Source organism: Cyanistes caeruleus, chromosome 2 (genome assembly GCF_971803275.1).
Source record: "Cyanistes caeruleus chromosome 2, bCyaCae1.hap1.1, whole genome shotgun sequence".
NCBI lineage: Eukaryota > Metazoa > Chordata > Aves > Passeriformes > Paridae > Cyanistes > Cyanistes caeruleus.
The window spans coordinates 43,828,789-43,852,326 of record NC_141702.1 but is presented as its reverse complement, the minus strand read 5'-3'; the positions used below and the strand labels follow the sequence as shown (position 1 = coordinate 43,852,326).

The 23,538-nt window shown below is 35.5% G+C and overlaps 1 protein-coding gene across 12 annotated transcripts in view; it reads left to right on the top strand.

Moving 5' to 3' along the window:
* ATG5 (autophagy related 5) overlaps positions 1-23,538 on the top strand; it is a 73,305-nt gene that overhangs the window by 31,292 nt on the left and 18,475 nt on the right. For 5 of the 12 annotated variants that reach the window (XM_086876699.1, XM_086876695.1, XM_086876703.1 and 2 more), the window contains 2 exons: positions 133-227; positions 15,322-15,439. In XM_086876699.1, coding sequence (XP_086732825.1) covers positions 133-227; positions 15,322-15,439 — 213 coding nt within the window. Of the gene's footprint in view, positions 1-132; positions 228-15,321; positions 15,440-15,565; positions 15,689-19,022; positions 19,132-23,538 lie in introns of those variants that run through there. The other 7 variants (XM_086876702.1, XM_086876698.1, XM_086876701.1 and 4 more) reach the window with 5 other exon arrangements.

The window sequence follows — 23,538 nt, the reverse complement described above, 5'->3', positions numbered from 1 at the left end:
AAATAAATTCATACAGGTTAAACTTCTGTAAGAAAAGTTTGCATGTTGTTCCAGTTATGTCTCATTTACCTCTTTAGGTTGAAAAAAAGCCAATGTTATTAATATTGATGAAGTCTAATTTTACCTTCACAGATAAATTTGAGCAGTTTTGGGCAATAAATCGAAAACTCATGGAGTATCCTCCAGAAGATAATGGATTTCGATACATCCCATTTAGAATTTATCAGGTAGGAGACAATAAAATAAAATCAGTCTTCCACTGAGGTGTCATATATTGTAATCTGTTTTCAGAATTATATTTTTCCTTTTCTAGCATTATGGCAAAACTTTACATGCTCGTCTTTGCTGGACCCTTGATTGAGTTGTATGGATTAACAGACAAAATAGATTGTATTTATTCTAATAGGTAATTAGCATTTATTATGTTGCAAGTGTGTAAAACTTGAGAATGTGCCACAGCTGGTGTATATGATGTTTGCTCTTTTTTTAAAAACAGTCCAATAACCTAATTCTGTTATTAAAAATAGCTACTAACTATGAAGAATAGTTAGTAGGTTTTAGTTTTTAATTTGCATATTTAGGTGCAAAATGCCCTGTGAAAGGTCTAAGCCAAATAATTTTGGAGCAACACTTTTCCCTCAACCACTTTATGGGCTTCTTTTCTTGTAGGCATTTTAAGGTGGAAGTAATTGCATATGTGTTGCATCTAGTTCTTACCTTTGTCTTCCAGTTGTATACTTGCATGACAAAACTAGCTTTGAATGTGGGGTTTTTTTCCTGTTTTAATACACCAGCATTTTTCTCAGCATTTTGTTTGCAGACATTCCTTGGAATCCTTATAGTTTTTCTTATCTTAAGGACATCTCAGTTTTTATAGCATTAAGATCACAATGAAGTTTGGAATTATGTATGGTTAAAAGCTTATACAAAAATTTGTGTAGCCTCTGTAAATTAAACAGTTGTGCTCTGTTGGAATGTTTTAATCTACTTATATTTAAGTTTTGCACCAATGGCTATAAAAAGAAAGTCCTTTATTCATAGTACTGAATATTCTGATACTACTTTGTAACAGGTGTAATGACCATAGAAGCCTATACATTCTTGCAGTGGGACTGGAGTAGCTTTTAATGTTAGATGTAAGACATTTACTGTCATAATGAAACCTTAGATTGAGAACAGAAGTCAGTTATTTTGTCAGAGATCACAGCAGATGTCAAGGTTTGTGTAAGAATCAAGAAGTATGTATCAGGAAAAGTAGTACTCACAGCATTTGTTTGCTTGGTGACTAAGTTATTTGCTTGTTCTCTGATAGGTGTGGGGTTTTTTCAAAGTTTTTTCATAGAAATCACGTAAATGGGTTTGTAAAAAAGATTTTTCTCTCTGAATAGGTCACAGATCTTTAGGGCATGATGAAAGATTTCTATGATACCACATGATTTCAAGCTAATAAAGCTTTTTAAAACTAAGTAAATCAATAAAATCTGTCACTTGAACTAGTAGTACTTAATCTTGATTCCCATTACCTTTTCAGCTGGAAACCTTTTCTTTCTATAGTTTAAACCCAAAATATCTAACTAAGAATTGAAGACTAAACACAGACAAAGATGATGCTGAGACAACCTTTTTGAGAAGATTGGTATATATTATTTTCAATAATGCTGGTCTTAGCATTTCTAAGAATTTCCAGTCTTTTTAAAAATGTGGGTGCATGTCTCAATATTTTTTGTTTGGTTTGTTAGTGTGTGTACTGATTACTGCTCGGTGTGTTTAAAGGAATTTTTAGGAAGCCTTAGGAAGGGTGAGATTATAATTTAATTCCAAACAAGAAGTTAGTGACAAACTTGCATATGGAAAAATAACTGATTCTGAAGTGTTCTTCAGATGTATTTAACCCCCATCCTGAATCCTTTTTAATTTCCTTAAGTGCTGGTAGAAGTCTGCTTATAATTGGTTACTTGTACATTCCTATGTAAACACCTGATTTAACCTGAGTTTGTGTTGCAGTGGATATTTATTCCCCATGTGTCTTCACACAGTGTTCTTGTAGATACTTCAGGATATACCAGTGGATGGCAGGAAATGATGAGGCATTGTCTTCAATGGGAAGAGTTTCTCCTTGTATTCTTCATACCGTCTATTAGGCCAAATAATTAGAACAAAATTCTGAGAAGGGAACTTTCTACATTGTTTTTGGCAGTATGAGGTGGATGAATTTGTTTTCCTTCAAAAAATTGTACTAGATTATATTAAAAAATATGAAAAACCACTCTTAGCTGCAATTAAATGTGAAATGGCAAAGTTGTTGCAGAAAAAATGCATTCAATAAAGTGATTTGATAGATTTTTTTTTCTTCACTGAAGAATTCATTCTTTTAAAAATTCAAAAAGTCTTTCAGTTGTCAAGTTTGTCTATTAAAATACATTTCTAAAGAGTAATGTGAATCATACCTCGTATGGTGACCAAATCTGATGGTGTGTGGGAGAAAGAAATGGCAAAAATATGAACATCATACTTGGGTAAGTCAGAACTAAACTAACCACAGGTAATTTTAAATACCCTTGTCCACCTCTTCTTTTAAATATAGCAACTAAGGTTGGACCAGAATCCTGGCATCTACAGTAGATGATATAAAAAAAAGCTTGAGAATCATTAAGGGTCAACTTGTTTACAATTTCAAAAGTTAGCTAAGATGTCATGGAGATTTTATTGCCAGCTGTCTGTGATATTCTCTTAGCTGTGTTGTATGGAACTTGAACCAGATAAACCTTTGACATAGGTGGAAACTTTTTCTACCAGAGACAGTTTAAAAATAGTATTATATTTTTGTGATACTTTTAATTTGATGTGTCAAAATAGAAGCTCCCCACTTCAGAGGTGTAAGCTGCTTTGTCTTCAACTGACAGCTTTTGGTGCACAAAAGCTTTTTTGCCTTTTTATATGATACTACTGTAGAATTGAGTGCTTTTTGCCCTTGTTCTTTAATGGCAAGAAAGAAAATAATAGTAATGTTTTGAGTATATTTGAATTTGAGTGTTGTTTTTCATGTCCAGTACTAGAGCTAGTTTGGCTTGTGGAATTTCCCCCTGTGTTTATAAGACTAGCTGATGTTTCACAGTCTGATTGAACAAACTGGCTGATAGATGGCAGGAAGTTTTCATCAGTCTTTGGCTCCAGGCACTGTGACAGGGCATATTAGTCAGGAGAGGAGTCTCTACGTGCTGATAGCGACTGCTCTGATGAACTGCTGCCTGCTGTGGGAGCATTCTGAGTCTCAGTTGTTGCGCACTTAATTTGTACTCATTCCCCAGTTTTTTGTTTCTTGCTCTCTCCCCATGTCATGCTCACCCACTTCATCATGCTTTTCTCAGGAGTCTGCCCTCTGAGTGTATGGGATTTAAAGCTCTATATTGTATTTCATTCTTGAGATTAAAATTACAAAAGTATTGGAAAGAAAGTGGATGAAAACTTCATGCCAAGTTCTCCTGAATTTTTTTGGAGTTGCAATTGCTTGAGGCAGGCTGGCTGTTTTGTGTTTGTCATCCCAAAAAGGGATTGTCTGGGATTGTTTGTGTTTCCTGTTATTTAGTACTGAACAAGTATTTATTTTGCTTCCATTTTCTAAGGGTTTTGATTAGCTTATTAATATTATTGTATAGTAGGCCTTAACTTTGAACAGGTTTTCCTACTGTAAGTCCCTTAAGATGCTGAGATTAAGTTGTAGAGTCACAAATTGTTAGGATGTTTATCTTCCTGTGTAACATGAGTGAAATTCTCCATACTTAATAATATATCAGTTAAATTCAACACCTTCCTCTTTATGTCAAAGCTGCAGTATTGAGATGTCTGTAAGTAGACATAAATGTTTACCATGACATGCCCTCAAAGAGTGGGAGTGGGAAATGAAATATTTTAAGACATTTTTATCTGTCTTAATAAATGAATCAGAAGCTCAAGCATGGCCATTTCCAAGCAATTGAAGACTGTTTCATCCATATTTCCACATTTATTGGCAGAGCTCAGATAAGCAATTGCAAAACCCATTGCAAGTATGCAAATCAGCAGCACAATTTGGCCCATGTTATGACAGCTAATAAAAAACCTGATCAAAACAGATTGATTGAAAAGATACTGAGTCTACCTGTAGAGTTTTCAAGAAACAATAAATCTACCTTTTTATGCTAGTAGATTATTAATTTTTTGTTGTTGTTTTTGAAAAGTCACCATTGCATTTCAAGTCTGAATTTGTCTGACTTCAATTTCTAGATTCTGTTTTGCCTTACCCCACTGTAAAGTCATGTGAATTTCTGACCTCCCATATTCACTTACGGCTTGGTATCAGGCTTTCTCTTTGGTAAGCTGAATAAATTGAGGTTTTTAAGCCTCTTGTCATGAGACTTTCTTATCAGTACTAAAGTTGGTTTTTAGTCATCTTTTCAAATGCTAGCTAATAGTTTGGTAATCCTCAAGATTAATATTGAGGTTAGGGAGACATACAGGGCAAAAGTAAAGTTTATGTTTATAGGATATTAAGCCAAAAATGCTTCAAGCATTGGTGGAATAAAGGTGAAGTTAGCTGCTACTTGAAACTTCAGATCTGGAAAATGTTATGAAAAAAGTTGCAATGCAATAACTTGTCAAGCAAAAGAACTAGAAAATGTTCTGTCGACCTGAAGAGGGCAACACAACACAGCAAGTTCCAGCATTTTGTTGGCTATGTAGAATGCTCTTGAACAGACCTGTATGCGATACCTTATTTTTTTTCTTATTTATTGAAAATGATGCCTTCATAAAGGACCTGCTGAAAATAGACAATTGGTTTCTTAAAAACTTCCTTTTACAAGGAAGATGTTTGAGTGAATAGGAAGATCATGTGAAATGGTCATTTGTTTAACAGATCTGGCCTCAGCTGAATTCCTGTGCTGAAGAGAAACAAATGGACTTTGAGTTAATCTAATAACTGATGGTTCAGTACTAACAAAACAGTAGCACACTTTCACCAGTTTTAAATTACTTCAAAATCAAAGCTTTATGAATAAGAAAATTTAAAATCTTAAAAGAAAATATCTTTCTTAGTGCCTCATGATTGAGGAATAAAAAAGAAACATTTCTATCAAGTATTGCATGGGGGCAGCGTGATCCTTAAATACTTGTTTTCTGAAATGGGTTGTTTTGTTCTGTACTGAAAGTAATAGCAATTTGACTAGTTCTCACCTTGAGTTGAAGGTCACTGTTACCACAGTTCCACCAGAGGTTCTGTAATTGCATAAGCTTTTCTTATGCATCTCAGTGCACAGTGAAATGAGCTGGCTCAAACCAGTGCTGCTAAAGATGACTTTTTTTAACATACTCTGTATTATGGAGTGCTCATGCAGCTCTCTTGAAAGACTTCAGGAACCCATGTGCAATATCAGCCTCGTGCCTTTAAGAATCTTGGTACAGGATGGGAGCTGTCAATCAGAATTTCAAAGAAAAATTCTAAGATGATAAACTATTTGTTGTCAAAATGTGACTAAAGTTTCCTTAAATATGCCCAAGTTGTCTGTAAAACTGTCAATCTGCCTAGTTCAAAGCTGTTGTAGAAGTTGCACTGTGCTCAGGGAAGTAGATGCAGACGAGATAGAGCTGTAAAATCTCGAATTGGGTTGATTCTCTGCTGTGGTTGAGCTGTTACCAAGCTGGATGGTTTTAAACTAGTTCAGACCTGTCACTAGGAGTTACAGTAATTTTTCCGGGTTGAGTGTAGATGTAGCTCGTATACAATGAATAAAGTAGTTTTGCTTGTATGAGAAACAGTTTGTTGAGGTTCTGAGTTACACTACACCTAGTTTAAAAAAAAACCGAGGGATATACTGAATTCTGCTTATTGGGGAAAAAAATGAGTAATATTTTTTTAAAAATCCTTTTTTTATCTTGCAGTACTTAAGTTACTTGTAAATCTCAGAAGAATCTAAGTATATGAAAAACCAGTAGAATCCTATTAGCTCCTAAATTAACTTTGTGTGAACAGTTTTATGGATTTTTTTTTTAAGTCAAAGTACATCTTGAATTACAATGAAATATTGAACACCTTGTGTGGGGGGAAAAAGTCCATTGCTAGTTTGAAAATACCTTAATCTTACCTCTTCTGATGCACCCCCCAATTACAAATTGCTAGTAACTTTCTAACCAATAGGTATTGTATAAAACACTTCAATTGTTGTCTTTTCTTTGAATTGTCTTGTGATAATGGAGTTGAGTGTAAATAAGTTTGGGTAACTTTAATAAGTTCCTGCTGCAAGTTTGAATTTAGGCTGTGAGGTTTGAATTCTTGTGGCTCCCTAAACTGTTTCATTAAGGTGGTACTCTTGTAGATTTATGTATCGTCCTAAATTTGTTAGGAAAGTTAGTGTATGTATGCAATTTTAAAAAAAATTGCACTTCTTACCTCAACCTTGAATCTTTATTCTTAAGAATATCAATACATTGAGAGGCTGTGATGAAGACAATGAATGAAGCAGTAATTCAGTTGAGTTGGGTCTGTGTACAGTTACACACACATTTTATAATCTAAATGCATTGCTCTTTAGTATATTGCTGCCTTTCCTCTGATCAGTAAAGCTGATCACTTTACTTTTCCATTTCACTTGCTTTGGTCAACACAAACTGATTTGCTGCTTTCATCACATACTGTATAATGTGGACAGGTTCTTACATTGTGGCAAAAGGGACTTTGCCTACCTGAAGCTTACTGTGGAGCTGTATTCCACAGAGATTGGCTCTTGTACTCTAATGTAGTAGAAAAATTAAAAAAAAAAAAAAAAGTTGGTGAGCTGCTTTCTTCAGAAAAAGCTAATATGAATTTTTTTCTTCAAAGAAGTGAGGGATGTCATCTTCATCGGTTATTTCTGTGGCTGTGCTGCATAAGCAATGCCTATAGAACTAAGCCTAGCTAGCCTATGGTGCTGATGCAGAACTCTGCAGAGATGAAATCCACAGCCAGTACCTGTTTTTACTTTTTCATATCAGCATTCTACCTTTACTTGTATTTAAATAAAATAGGTGAATAAAACAAGTTAAGTTTTGCATAGAACTGAGGATTAGAAAATATAGAAAGTGTTCTGTTTTTTACAAAGTTCCGAGACTTGTATTTGCACTTTCCAGGAGACTGAAAGCAAATTCTCTACAGGTAAATGTTGAATGGAACAAACCTATGAGGAAGTGGGATATGACACCATACTCTAGAAATACAATATGAATTAGCAAACAAATTTTTGAAATTTTGCTGCCCTTGATTATAGGAGCTCCTTCTAGTTAATCATTACTGTAGGAGACTACAGAGAATTATTGGATTTAATGATTTGAAGTAGCTTGAAAGTGATTTATGAAGTACTGTATTCTTCACTGCTCTTAAGCAAGCAATGTAGTGTTTGCTTTTGTGGATGTAAATCCATTTCTAAAGTTGTTTGCTTGATAGGTAGTGAATACTCAATTGCTCAATTGTTAAGTGAGGCTTAGGTCTGCATGTACACATAAAATGCTGCAGCTGTGAAGAGCACTATTGATTTGTTGTCCCTGACTCTTCAGATATCTTGATATTTTACCAGTAACAAATACATCTTTTTTCCTGGGAGGGCAATTTAATGCTTTGAGGCCATGCTTTTATTGTAGGTGTGTTTATCTTCTCAGGGCTCAACAAAACTGCCTCTTGAAGCTGTTTTTTTGTGTTTAGTGTGGCTGGCTGTGTGACAGTTGCCTGCTGTCTGCTCTGTGTGTCTCAAGTGTTGACTTTCTTCTGCTTCTAGGATCTAATTCATCTGACTTTAAATAATGCAAATCCAGTTGTTCAGACAATACAGTGCTACTTTCCCTGCACAAGAAAATTTGATAGATAATTTGAAAGATCAAGCAGTAGCCAGAATGTGATTCAGCCATGCTTGTTAGGCATTTTGAGTGGTACTTCTGCAACTTTTTGTGTGAAATTGGAACTTTTGGCTATACATACTCTTGTTAAAAATGACCCACAAGGTATAAGAGGACCTTAGCAGTGGGACCTATGACAGGGAAAATAAATCCTATCCTGGGCTGCTGTAGGATGAGAGTTGTCGGCAGCTTGAGGGAAATGATCCCTCCAGTCTATTCAACACTGGTGAGATTCCAGACTGCACCTGGAATCCTCGTTTGGGCTCTCCAGGTCAAAAGAGACATGGAGCTGTGGGATGAGAGTTCAGTAAAGGACCACTAAGATGATTGAGGAACTAGTGAATCTAACATGAGAGGAGAAAAAAGGCTGTGGGAGCTGGGACTTTTCAGCCTAGAGAAGGTAAGATTTGGGGAGATATTTATACACATCAGTGTGTACAAATATCTGAACATCAGAAAATGTTTTGAGTGCAAAATCAATGTGGACAACATGATGCATCTTTACAAACAGTTACAGAAACTAAAGCAGTGTCTTCTATTCTGAAATGTCACAATGTACTCAGCCCATTAAATTTTTAATCATTTTGTTAAGGGATGCTTTCTAACTACACATATCTTTTTCAGATAAGTACAACATGTGGTAGGACTTTAACTTTCAAATGTTTTACATGGTTCTAATTATTCATTTTGTTGCTATTACATAAAGTTTTTTCTAAAAGATTGTAAGGATGCATTCTCTGCCAATTTAAATAATATGGAGAAGGGTGATATTTTAAATGGTTCTTTAACCTTTTTAAGGATGAGCAAGTAATTGCCCTCAAGAATGTAAGGGAGAATTAACTGAAATAGTTGCCATATTTCTCTGTAGGTTTATAAGAACGCTAAACTATTGTTAGTTGTGTACAGAGTTAGGATAGAACTGCAGTTGTTTCGTTAGTGTGCTCTGTTCAATGAAAGGCATCAAGGAAGACACAAGTTGTTGTTCATGAATGATTGGGAGAATAGTCCTTAACCATTCATGATCAAAAATGGTTCAATATTATTGTCTAGACATAACTGTAATAAGCCCTACTACATAAAATTTTAACCTTATTCCAGATGTGTTTATAATTCTAGTTGTGGCTTTAATTTGACTACAGTCTTGGCTAAGATACTAGATAATTTTGGCATTATTACTTGCATCAATTCTTGACATAATACTTGCCACATGTTATGGGGGCTGTTGTTAAGATCTGTTAAAGCTTCCACCAAGAAAACACATCACATAATTTATCTTGCTTTTAAACCAGTGATCCTTGATGTTCCACACCACCTAAAGATTTTTGTCTAAGACTGTTAAGAGTGCTTTCAAGAATAACAGAATTTTCACTTTAGTTGATGTTGTGATTCTTTGACATGTGTGATGGATACAATGATTACCTCCCCATCTAAGGAATTTTATAGAGGCATCATTATAGAGATACACATTTAGCGTGACCATATTGAAGGATATATACATGCATTCATAGAATTATCTTAAGCTTCAATCTAGTGACAAACTTTTGCACTTCTTATTTAGGTGACTGGAATTAATCTAATTAAATGTATAGAGTGTAGCCACTTTTTTCTGGTTGTTTCAAGCCTCCTAAAAATATTAGGGAGTGTAAAATTCCTGTCCATCATGATTAAGACCTTCAACTTCATAAGGAAACCAGAGTCCTTTTTACAACATAATTGCAGAAATTCTGATACAAACTCAAAAATAGGTGAAAGGATTAATTTTTGTCCACAAGTTAAACTCAGGTGTTGGAACTCATATGTTGTAATTTTTGCAACCACTAAAAAATCTAATTTATTAGAGAAATTTAAAATTAAGTATGAGAAAAACAGGTAATTTGATCTAACACATTTGTTGATTTTACGAGTCCTGCAACCTGTGTCCTGTCAGTGAATCAATTTTTGAGGCAATTCTGGGTGGTGTATTGAGAATATGTATTCTCCTTTTTTGTCTTAAGGGTTTTAGTTACATGTCAGACATACAAAAGTATCACTTGCTTCTTTTATTAAAAAAAAAATCTGTTTTATATTGAGTTGTACATTGAGTTGTACCTTTTCATCTGAACAGTGATGTAATGTTACAGGTAAGCAGTTCAAAATTTTGAATGCTAGCAAAAGCAGTGCCAACCTTATATAAAACACACAAAATCATAACTAGAGCATCTACTTGATGGACTTTGCAGAGACTAAAGAAATACTAGAAATAGTTTGGGGTTTTTTTTTAGTTGTTCCAGTCCTAACATAAAGTGAAATAGAAAAATTATCGAAGGTATAGAATAAAGCAGTGGGTTGTCTGGGAGAAGCCCCTCTATTGCTTGGAAGATTTGAAGAGAGGAGGAGCAATGATTACAGGATAAAGGCATATCACATTGTTGTGTTTTATGCCTCTTGTAATAGAAGCTCAAAAAATATTAATAAAGTTTGAAAGGTGACAGATTTCAAATAGATAAAAGAAGATAATTTTTGTGTGTACTTTAGCTTGTTGAGCTGAAAATCACCTTTATGAAAGTTATGGAAGTTTTTTAAAAGTTTTTCTAAAAGGAAAGATACAAAACAACAAAAACCCACCAACTCCCACACAGAAACATTGTTGTATCCTCTCCACAGTTAAATACTCAATGAATCTGGTCTCATATTAAGCAAAAAGAAGTCAAAGATACTCATCCTGAAATTCCAGCAAAACGTCAGCATTTCAGCACCAGTGAAAGAACAGTTTTTCAGAGGGGGATTTGCAGTATCTTGCTTTTGGACAGGCGTGGTGTTGTGATGGTTCTGTGACTACAGCAACTCATCAGCTTTTCAGTTAGTCACTTTTACATTGTGTGCATTGAGATTCTTAATTGAAAACATTCCTACAAAATAGAAGACATCTAAAACGTATGGAAAATATTTTTTAGCAAATATTTGCCTAATTTTATTTTTAGAGACTAAAGCAGCACAGACTATGAATTTGACAAGTTACTGAAAGTATGATGGAATATGTAGGGAAGTCTCAACTTGTATTGTCTTAGATTGCCAGCTTATACACATGTGGGCATTGTAAGAAATTCTTTCTTTATTTGTGGGTTCAGTATGTATGGTAGCTTTTATTTGTTTGAATATTGAGGAGCAGCTGAGTGTTTAGGCAGAAAATCTAAATCCCTTCCTCTTGATAAAAATACTGGTAACTGATTTTTCCAGATTAAAACCCAGTGTTTTGTGAGTTATGTTTTTCATTTTAAGATGCCATCCTGTATAAAATATCTGACTAATTAAATTGTGAATCTCATGCAGTGTTTGGTGCTGTGTTGATTCTGAAAAGGACCAGGCAAGCTGACAACTTTTTTGGGGTTTTTTTTGGTTGTTTTGTTTTGTTTTGCCAGGATGATAGGGAAAGAAGAGTTACATTTGTTATAGTATGTTATAGTATATAACTATATAGCTTGTTTGTGATCCTGTGAGGTTTTACACTGCCTTAAAGGGTGTCTTAAAACCTGTCCTCATCTTTAACTCTTTTCAATGCCTGTTCTTTCTCACTGTGGTGTAATTTGTTTTCACCCTCACTCTCCTACCATTGTCAGGGTTTAAACTTTCTTTTAAAAAGAGCACAGTCTTCATTTGTTCTGCAAATCATGAGGTTTATGGTGCTATGTACTGATAGGGAAGAATGAGAAATTGCAGTTGCAGGTAAGTCCAACTTTCTAGAAAGTATCTTAATTCAGAGATGAAGATTTGCTTTCATATAAATTCAGTAATTTGATACTAAATTGTGGATATGATCAGTGTAAAATGCCCTGCAATTTTTAGCCTGAGTGATTTGTCTTCATGCGCTCATATACTTTGAAGGAATTTTCTATGTAGAGGCTGGCAATTACTGATTGACTTTCACATGTTCTATCCTGCAAATGCATCCAGAATCTTGAACAGCTCACAGCTACATGGACACTACACTGTAAAATAAAGTAATTTAAAACATGCTACATTCTGTTGAAGCTATGGTAATTTTAGTTGGCAAAATGATAGATATTGTATGTATATTTGCTTTAGATCTGGTGTAGATTATTTAAAATCATTATCAGTTATGTGGTGATATCTTTATGGGTTAGATTACATGTAGTACTTTGTCTCATGATTGATTAAGTAAATATTGTACAAAACACGACATTATATAAGCACTATACATGGTGGCCATTCCTTCACATCTCCTTGTAGTAAATAGAATGGTAGAATAATTTGAGTTGGAAGGGACCTTTCAGAGGCCATCTAGTCCAACTCACCTGCCATGGGCAGGGACATCTGGCACTAAAACATTTTGCTCAAAGCTCCGTCCAGCCTGGCCAGGACACTTGTAGGGACAAGTTTGGACTTGTAGGGGCAGCAGTACTAGAGTAGAAAGTTGTAATCAAGTTGGTCTTATATTACTACACTTGAAAAAGGATGATGGCAAGGTTTTTCTAAAATTATGCTCCTGTATGACTAAGATACTTAGAAAAGTTAATCTAAATACTGTGGAAGGTAAGATGGGACTTTTCTTTTGATTCTTTTAATGCGGAAAGCATCTGCTGCATGTGAGGTAAGAAGTGTGTAAGCGTCTTGGGGTAACATTCTGCCTGTAGGATTAGATTTGTGAACCACAGTCTTTGTATAAACAACATGCAGTTACTTTTATCATTCTAACATTGATGAAGACCAGTGATTTTTATTTACTTTACCACATCTGGGTTGCTTAACACTTAAAATGCAAAATTGAATTCATTTTCTATGTTTCATGATAGCAGCTAAGGATATTGTTTGCAGCAGTCAGCAACTATGTGGGAGACTTCAGAAAATACAACTTTGGCTTTTCCCTCTTGGCATTAAATTATTATAGCTAGGGAAAAAATGGATCTTAATTTATTAATAAATAATGAGAAACTGCAGAATACACTTGGGAAATTGTTATCTTAGAAGTCTGTAGATGATAACAGCCTTTTCCTGCATGCTTTAGTTTATTTCCACTTCTGCTACTTCAGATGTTGAGCACTAGGGAGTTATGTCTGGACTTCTGTGAATATCCGATTATTTTTAAAAGCTAAACTTGGTACAAAATTGTTTTGACTAAAGCAGTGTTTCTGGAAGGTTGTCTTTTTTTTTTTTTTTTTTTTCCTTTCAAATAATTAATTTTATTTTTTTTTAATGTTTTGCATGTAGATTTCTTCAATGTAAGTGCCAGAGTTCACTTATTAAGTGTGGATCTGTCTGAAATGGATGGATTCTGCTTAGCTGTGTACCTCCCATCATTTTTCAAATGTTTGGGTATTTCATTAGCACTGATATCCCCATACCGCTACCCTGAAGAAATAGAGGATTGACTAGAGCAGCTAGAAAACTACCTCTGATCAGTCTTCATGAGAAAAACTGAGACAATACTATTTTTCTGTATTTGAAGTCTATTATTGAGAAGTAGCAAGTAGCTGTGTGTCAACAGTTTTGCACTGTACTGCCCTAGAGTTACTCCTGAGTTAGGGTGACACTCTTAGGCAAAGGCTCCCTGCCTGCCTGTGAGTGACAGTTTTGTTGTTGTTCTTGTTTGTTTGAGATACTGGTTTTTTCCCCATAAACCCCCACTGGGAGATAACATACCTCTTGATGCTGAGTTGTTTCTATTTTTTAATTACCTTGGTAGGATGGGAGGCACTTTTAGAGAGGTAGGAAACTAAATTTGGAAGGGGCAATAGCTTGTATTGCTTGTTCCAGTTATGTAAGGAAAGTCTCATTTGCTGGAGCCCAGTCACTCACAATGCAGGGCGTATCAACTGCTTTTGGGAGCTAGCTGCTAGCAGAAAATTGTCAGCAACGATTTGGAGCTAGATTAAAATGTTTGGGTTGGTTGAATATGAGATTTTTAACTTTTCTGGCTCAGGTGCTGAGTTTGGGTGGAGATGTCAGGTTATCAGGAAAGAAACTTTGCCTGTCTTTGCAATGTCAGCTGCTCCTGGAGCTGCTTTTACAGATATCCGAAGAAGAGAGCTACCCTAACATAACCACAGTTCTTAAATAAGTGCTGAAGGTCTGATAGAATTAAATCTTCCAGGAACATTAAGGGCAACAAGATGAGTTTCTGTAGGAATTCCAGGGATAAAGAAAGCTGTAGAAAATTGTGAGCCCTCTCCAGAAGAAATGGGGAACTGTTTACCCAGAATGTGGAGGTATTCAGTGTCTTTTTTGCCTCAGTCTTCATCAGCAAGTATTCCAACCAGACTGCCCAAGTCCCAAAAGGGAAAAGGGAGGGACTGGAAGAATAAAGAGCTGCACACTGCGCACTCTAGAAGATCAGGTCCAAGAACGCCTAAGGAACCTGAAGGTGCACAAGTCTTTGGGACTGGATGAGAGACATCCCCACAGATCTTGCGGAAAGTGATGCATGAAGTGGCTAAGCCACCATACATCATATTTGAGAAGTTGTGGCAGTCCAGTGAAGTTCCTGTTGAAACGTAACCTTATTTTTTTAAAAAGGGAAATAAGGAAGACCGAGGGAATGACAGGCCAGTCAGTCTTACCTTGGTGCTCAATGAAGGTCATGGACCAAATTGATCCGAAAACTCTGCTAATGCATATGGGGAATAAGGAGTTCTGCTTGATCAGCCTGGAGAAGAGAATGCTCCAAAGAGACCTTCCAGTACCTAAAGCTGGCCTGCAAGAGAGCTGGAGAGGGACTTTTTACAAGGGCACATGATGACAGGACAAGGGGAACGGCTTTAAACTGAAAGATGCATCGTTGAAATAATTTGGAATTCCTTTGCATAGCTCTGGCAGAAGTGGGCCATATATGTTCTTTACATATGACCAATTCCTTAAGTAGGTAGAAGATTCTAGGTTGCCTGTCAAAGCATAACACTTTTTTTCTAAGTTGGTAGTGGTTCTTGCAGCTGAAATAGTTTAAAATTTTTGATATAAAATCTACTGAGAAAAAAATCACCTGTTGAGCTGTAAGGGTACATTATTGCTTTGGCTTGGCAGAATATATAGGGATATGTTGAACTCCTAAGTTTGTGCTCACTGCTTTTTTTTTTTTAATTAAGGATATATTAAAATACTTTTTATTAAAGCAGGTTGTATTCCCATAATAGAAGATTTGGGTCTTTAAAAAAATATAAACACTTGTATCCATGACACTATCTGTAAATTAGCTTCACAGTTTTTCTGGAGTGACAGCTTACTTGTAATTGTTAATAAACAAAAACTTCCCTGCATTTCATTATATGAATGAAATGCAAGGTGCGAGGCAGAGGAAATGTGGAAATACCAGGTGTTTCTTCTGCTTCAGCCTTTAGGTCTGTCCTATCGTGTATCTGTCTTAAATGTTAATACTACATATTTGCATGGACCTTAAATTGTTTGGTTTGATTTTTTTCTTTATTAAAACAGGCAACAACAGAGAGACCTTTTATACAGAAGCTATTTCGACCAATTGCTTCAGGAGGACAGTTGCATACTTTGGGAGACCTGCTAAAAGATGTGTGTCCTAGTGCTATCACCCCTGAAGGTACTGCAGAAATAATTTTTTGTCCAATAAGATAATTATTTTTCTATTGATTTATTGGATTTTTCAGTATTGTTTTGTTTGTTTGTTTTGTTTTGTTTTCTCTTAATATGGGTATTTTGGAGGTAGAACTAAATGTCAGTAACGGAGTTTCAGGTTTCAATAGTTCCTGGCTCTTTAGTGTGCCCTACATCACCTGGATGGCTTCAAGAGGGTAAGATTGAGTCCTTAGTCACTCCTGGAAAATTCATCTTTAGAAGTTTTATTCTAAAATTCCTGTCTTCTTTTGCCATTATGATGGTCATAGTAAAAATATTCACATGGTATTTTCTGCATTTTAAAAAACAAATTCTGAAAGTGTCAACAGATTTTAAGTTAACTTTAATTTTGTATTCCAAAAACTTTTTGTATGTAAAACTACAAACCTGATAGAAATTGAAGACGTTTTCAGAATGCTTTTTTCTGTTCTTGAAGTCCAACCTTTTAAAATGTACCAGTAAGAGTTTTTTACAATTATATAATACTTTATGTATGATTATGAATTAGTATTGTGTGACCAATTAATGTAGCATATTATTTCATACAATAGCATTTGTTGATCTGCACTTATTCAGGAAATAGACTGTTTTGGATGTAATTTTAGTCTCAAAGCTTACAAGTACTGGAGCTGTGATACACGTTTTAGGGGGGATGAATATAACAGTTGTGTACTCTGCAAATTAAGATCAAAATTATTTCATGCCAAGCGTTTTAAATTTGTTCTTGCTGTTACCTTACCGGTACCTGTAAATGAGGAACTTGGGAGAAATGTGTGATATTCTAGAGAAGATCTTGGCGCAGAATTTACTGTTGTAGTATCAGCATCTTTTGACAGTGAAGCACTGACTTGGAAATCAGTACGAAATTCTGTAAGATTTTGTTGTACACAGAAGTTGCTTGGTTCAAAATTAACCAGTTGTTACAGATTTTTTTCAGTATTGGAATCTTGGAAACTCACTGAAGTATCAAAGTGATTTTTTTACTCTTGTTTAATACTTGTGAACGCATGAGAACAATTTCTAAAAATAACAGAAGTTAAGAAAAGTATGGAATATTGCTGACCATGTGTCCATTTCATAAATCTATTTTAAATTTTGGAGCATTATTTTAAGTACTGCTTTCCAATAACTGTCCAAAAGATGAAGGAAGATACCAATAAATACATGAATGTTAGCACCAGTGAGTTTAGCCCTCTTTAAGTACTTAACTGTCAGTATCATACAGACCCTACTGAAAAGACACAGGGGGAATTTAAAAAATCAGTGAGAAGGATGGATGCATTTTAACTTGAAAGGCAGTCAAGCACAAATTAAATGAAGGAAACTCAAAAGCATTTATGCACAAGTTATCCCAGGATTTAAGGGATGACAATTTTTATGTAGATTTGCCAAAGCTGCAGATGGTGAATGTGCTAGTTAACTGCCCTTATTGAAAGTGTGAATGTAATACAATTCTGTCTGAATACCAGTGATGATGGTTCCCATCAGTAGGCCTTCTTTTCAGATGTTGACAAAAGCACCAACCTTTGACAGCAGAATGGAAATATGCTGTGCTAATTGCTTGCTTCTTTTTTGTTAAAAGCAAAAAAAACTTATATTTACTCAACTTGGACAAAAAAAAAGTTGGAAGAAGAGAAACTAAAGTAGGTACTATTCTTACACATATGAGGAGGGATGTGAAATTTGGCGGGTTTTGGAGTATTTGAGTATGTTTATCTGTTCCTGTATACATCTGTTTAAATCTGGCCCAGTTTTTACTGAGCAACTTGTAAAATTGAGTTTAATAGATCTGGTCCCTCACATGGGTGTGAGATGTACAGAACTCAGCACATTTTCTCCTGCAACACAGCTTTGTATTGTAGTGTTGTTCAGTTATTCCTCTTGTATTGTGAGTGTTCTCCCCTTCTGGTATGCTGGAAAGCTAGGGAAGATGTCTGAGCTAAATGCAGAATATAATGTGGGCTTCTGAGGAGATTTGGGGATAGACTGATACACAGACCCAGTGGAGGGGGCTGTGAGAGTCTAACTGAAGAAGTAATTTGGAAGAAAATGACAGATCTGGGAGTCATTAAATGTGATGGGGAGAGTGACTATAAACAATGTGGCAGAATGAAAGAGTCTGGGGCAAAAGCCAAAACCTGACAGAATAAATGTGAACACCTGGACAGAGTAAGTGGGATAGGAGATGATAAAAGGATGAGGGAGAAAAGGAAAGCATATTGCTTGTGGAGCATGCACAGACATTGTGCAAGGCATGTGTGAAAGAATGGTGAGTAGATATCCTGCTGGCCAAGTGATTTGGAAAAGGGATCGGGGTAGCAAGTTGAAAAGAAGGGTAATTTGTGCTGGCAGAATGACAAGCTGCAGGTGAAGAGGTTGTCAGGTGGAGCTGGGGACTGTCAGATAAAGGACTGAGGAAAACCTCTTCGGGGTTTGCTGTACCACAGACAGGAATATAAAGCAGAAATTTAGGTGTGACAACATGGAAAGAAAGAAAGGAAGAAGCAGAATTAGAACAAAACAGAGGGATGATAAAGAAAAGTTCAGGCATAAAGGAAACTGACCTAAAAAGATGGATGCCCATGATAGCAGTGATTCTTACTGCTAAGGATCATGGTCAGGGAAGGACAGTGCTGATTTAGGCTTGACTGCTAGAGGTCATCATACTCTGTTCACTGATTATTCAGTTTAGCCCATAAGTGAATTTGATTATTCTCTTGCTTGACTAAATCCACTCATTCATTATCAAATGAATCATCTCATTCATTATTCAAATGTAATTTGCACTGTATTAAGTGTTCATGCTCTAATACAGCTTTGAGATATTAAAAAACCAAGTAACTCACCAGACTGCTTAGTGCCACTTTTGAGTTTTGCCTGTAGAAATGTTAATAGCCATAAAGAGGAAAAGTGTCATCCTTTTCCATCAACTAGACTCAACTCCTGAGACTATAGAACCCCAGCACAGCTACTGAAATCTCCATGAAACCCATTCAGTAAAATAATTTTCTCTCTGATGTTGAATCACTGAGAATTAAACAAACTTCCTCTGTCAAAAGATGTTCCATCAGTTCAAAATACAGAGGAGATATGGGTTTAGGACAGTTTAATTTGCAAGCATGTTTTGGAAACCTGGGATACTACACCTAAAGCTTTTACTTCTAAAGCAGTTGTCTCTGTTTGAAGCTGAATACTTGAAGTTTAGAAGGTGTCAGAGCTGTAGACTGGCTGTACAATCATAATTTCATTACACATTTAACATTCAGCTGATAAGAGACTCTCTAGCTCTTATTTCTCTTAGTCTTCTGTGAGACTATTGTCTTTTCTGCCCAGGTTGGGCATGTTTTAGTGTCAGGTGTGTGTAGTGAAAAATCACAGTCCTGATTCTTGAAAGGATAAATGAAGAATGAATGTGTTTCAGGAAGTATTGTAATTTAGACAGCTGAATACTGCCTTTGGGAACAGAATTTAATTATTTTTTCCCTTGGAGAATTCATTCATATGTGATCACAGGCAAGCTGAGTGTTACAAATCCACTCATTTTATAGACAGGAGCATCAGAAGAATCCATGATCAGCGAGAGTGTACTGCTGAACAGTTACTTGTTTGTACTTGGAATCTGTGAGAGCTCTGGGCCTCTGAGTGTGCAAACCCCAGGTATTCAAGTAAAGTTTAGGCCTCTCATAACTATTCCTCTGTCCCATCCTTCAAAAAATTAAGATTTCTGGCTATAGTGTTGCTTTGACTTTAATTTGTGATATCTAAAATGATGACAATGCAGGATGTTCTTGTTAAAATGGTTTCTGAAGGAAAAATAGATTGTAGTCAGACATTAAAAATTGTCCTCTTTGGACCTTACTTAGTATTCTCTAATATTTTTATTGTATGTTTGTCGTAATCTACACTTTATTCTGGTGGAGGCATTAATATTGTAACAAAACAGAATACATTATCAAAGGTTTATTAGAAAATAATTTGAAGCTTTTTCATATCTGGATTTTCAGGCTATTCAGTTATCAAAGTTTAGATTTACTTAATTTTTCTGAACAAAAAGTGGTATCTCAGCAAAGATATCCTTAAAGGTATAATAGATACTGTACTGGAGAAGCAATTCTTAAAAATATTTTTACTCCTCTTTTTAAAGCCATTTAGATATTTTTCCAACCTGTATTTAACCTCCTTCTTTAGTGAATTGATTCACTGGTGACATTAACTGCATATTTTCTTCAGTGCAACACAATCAATATGAGTTTCTTTCTCTCTGTTTTTCTCCATCTGTTGACTTATTTTTTCCCCCTTTTCCTCTATGGTTTTCTCTATTCCAATGACTTTTCATTCAACTGGAAGCTTCACAGTAATTGTGGTGGTTGCTTCTCTGTGGTGACATCCGTAACTGAGCTTTGTGCCGTGGGAACACAGAGAATATATGGTTTTCAGACTCAGCATTTGTAGCTCTATATTGAGCTGTTCCTGCTGCCAGATTCTTAGGGACCACCACAAGAAGAGGGAGGGAAGGGTTTCAAGAACCACCCACAGTGTATATATGCCTTTGCTTTAGGAAGCATGGATATAATTAAGTCTTCTTTTTAACTGTACTGAGAAGAATGTTGCAATGAAAAAATGTATTTACATATATATGTGGATTGAATATATGCATTGATTACTAACTGTTGAAAACACAGTGTAAAGAGCACTGTCAAAAGAACAGGTTGAATAATGGACTTTAAAAGATTGATAGTGAAAATGGTCTTTGTAAAAGGCTCTGTCAATATTATTTTGGACTGTTATGAACTGTGGGTAACTGTTTAGAATACTGTGTTTTATTTAAATTAGCTTATGAAACTATTTATTCAAGGCTTTTATTGTTTGTTGAAGTGCTGTAAAAAATGAAAACTTGAACTGTTATTATCCCAACCCATACTTTTCTGTCTCTCCTCAAACTGGTCCTTTATTCAATTATATATATATACCTATAACATACATATATATATATATATATATGTGTGTGTGTGTGTGTGTGTAATTTTTTTTTTCTGCTTAATGAATTCTGTACAGTGCTCACCTTTCTGGGTTGCTGAATAGTTTCATCTGCTTAAGCTGCTAATCAGAGAAACTGGTGGACAAAAGACTTTTTTATGTGCGTTTTTAGACCAAAAGCAAAAGAGTGGCTTCTGGTCAGAGTCCATCCCCTAACTCTTTTGTCCTCAATCACTGCAGTGGAGTTGGAGCAGAGTGCATGGTAGTTGGGAACCCATGTGTCAAAATGTCTATCAGGCATTTCATATATTAGTAGTAATGGTCAGAAAGTGTAAAGAAAAGCAGTGGAATTAGAACAAGCACTAAGAAGCCAGTGTAGTTCTTAAAACTATTGGCAGTTTCATTAATTATCTTGACTGTAAAGGATACCCTGTTTTTCTAAAGCAATGATGAGAATGGCTGTCTCTGTTAGTAGCAAACACAGAGCCATAGAATGGTTTGGGTTGGAAGGGATCTTAAAGTTCATCTAGTTCTAACCCTGCTGCCATGGGCAGGGGCACCTTCCACTATCCCATCTTGCTCAAGGCCCCATCCAACCTGGCTTTGAACACTTCCAGGTATGGGGCAAGCCACAGCTTCTCTGCACAACTTGTGCCACTACCTTGCCACCTGCTGAGTAAGGAATTCATTCCTATTATCGAATTTAAACCTGCCTTCTTTCAGTTTAAAATGATTTCCCTTTTTTCCTATTTCACTTCATGCCTTGTAAAAAGTCCCTTTCCAGCTCTCTTGTAGGCCTGCTTTCAGGTATTGGAAGCATCTTTAAGAATAATAAAATGTTCAGAGAACTTTCAAGGAAGATGCATTTCTTTCACCATGTGTTACTCCTCCTGCAGTACTGTGCAGTAATTTCTTCCAGAAGGCTAGGTTTGAACTGATCTAATATAACCCTCTCTAATTTTGTGTCCGAATAAGTATTTAGACAGCAAATGTGTTAAATCATCTGTTTTCTCATTAGCTGAATAGTTTTTTCTTTTTACATGGTTCCTATTTAGCTGTTTCATAGGCAGTGGTTGTGGTTATGTGGCAACAGAAACAGTAAGACCAGGTCACCACCTTCAATTGAACATTGATACATTTCATTTGTTTCAGTTATTTTCTCTGTTCTGGTCTTCCTGTGTTGACATAAAATTTGAAAAGCAGTGAAGTCCTTGTCATGTTTAATAAATATTAAAATCAATATTTTCAAACTAATCCAATAATCACTTCCTTTGTATTGTAGCCTGCTGTAGTCTTTCTTTAAGGCACATTATATTTTTGTGTTTAGTTACTAAACTCTATTTTACCAGTTACACAGCAGTTCATAAAGTCACTGCAGTCTGAAATTTCACTATGGGTAGACCTATATTGTGTATTAGTATATTTTTTATTTACTGTATTTCCATAATTATTGTTTAATTCAGTTTGTCTAAAGGCTGCATACAATTGAAATAAAATTTGGGAGTTGTGTAGTTAAATAGATATACTTAGCTTGCTATTCATGGACTGCTATTCCTGACCCTCTAGAGTTTTTGGAAATCTTTCCTGGAAGATGGGCAATTTCATTTCAGTTTTCAGTCTTTCAAGGCAAAACATTGCAAGTTCTGTGCTTTGAACATAGTAAGCTGTGTTTAGTTCTCAGTTGTGATCATTCTCTGTTGGAGGAGTGTGTTTACTCGTTCTTTACGTTTGCTTCTCTCTAGTTGTTCATACTTACATCTGAGGCAATCTGGTCAATTAGGTTTTTGGGCAGTGTCTCATTGTATTTGATTCTGATGGCAGCATCAGGAAAGAGGGGTACTTATTTTTCAGTTCTCTTTTCAACTTGTGTTGTCCTATCATATTTTCTGTCATGTCAATGTCTCTTTGTTTTCCTGCTCATGTTCCTTTATCATCTATTCTAGTCATAGCTCTTGCTGTCCTTTGTAACTCCTTTAGTATCTGCTTTTGCATGCTCTAAAATGAAGTCTCCTTTGACTGAGCTCACTGTAATTTATATTACTAATTTTGCAGATTTTCATACCTTAGATGTTTTCGTAACAGGAATGGATCTAGTTCTCTGGGGTAGTAGCTAGTTAATAGTCACTTCTGTATTAGCTTTTTTCCTTTTTACTTTCTATCTTTTTGTCCTGTGATGTTCTATTATCTAGACTTCTACTATAGTTTCCTAGAGTTTAGCAGCAAATTTTTGTATCACTGGATATGAAAATCTAAAATATTTTGACAGCTAGGGACTGTGCCTCTTTATCAGCATTCTTCCATTTCCCAGTTTCTCTTGCTTTTCATTTCTCCCCTAAGATGACTGATGTCCTAGTTAGTTACTCAGGGAAGTCCGAATCAAGTTGTCCAGTGTCGCCCTTCTCATTCACCATTTTACACTCTTGAAGTTGTACATATATCCTTTCCAGCCAATGGTCCAAAATCCTACAGCTTTGCTTCTCATAGACTGTGCATCCTGTAGTTTTGAATCTAAGCTCATAACAGATGGCTTTTTTATTTTAATATGAAACATCCATTCATGAGTGTTTAGAATCAGGGTTAGAATCAGATTATTCATGCTGCAGCCTGTAAACTCATTGTCTGATCTTTTTTCCTATGCTTGTGGATGCCGCTTGCACAGACAAAAGTTGATTCTTTAATTGGACAGTTCTTGTGTGGTAAAGTGCAATTGTCTGCAGTAGTTCCAGTTCTAGAAAATTAGGCAGTCATTTAAATAACTTCAGAAGTTATTATTATTTGTGGGAAGATTTAATGGATTATACAGAAACAGACTAAGATAAAACTTGATATTACTTGTGGTCTCTTACAGTGCAGGTAAGAAGGAGCTTGCAACTATAGCATAAGGTCACATACCTGGTATGATGGAACATGTTACTTATGGGTATTCTTCCTCAGACTTATGAATAACAAAATCATCTGTCATTGAAGGAGATAATACCATGACTACTCTCCCCTACTGTCTACAATTCTCTGTTTTACTCATATTAGGTGGATTAGGCCACCTGCTTGCAGCAACACTGTTGTTTATGACAGATAATAAAAGTAAGT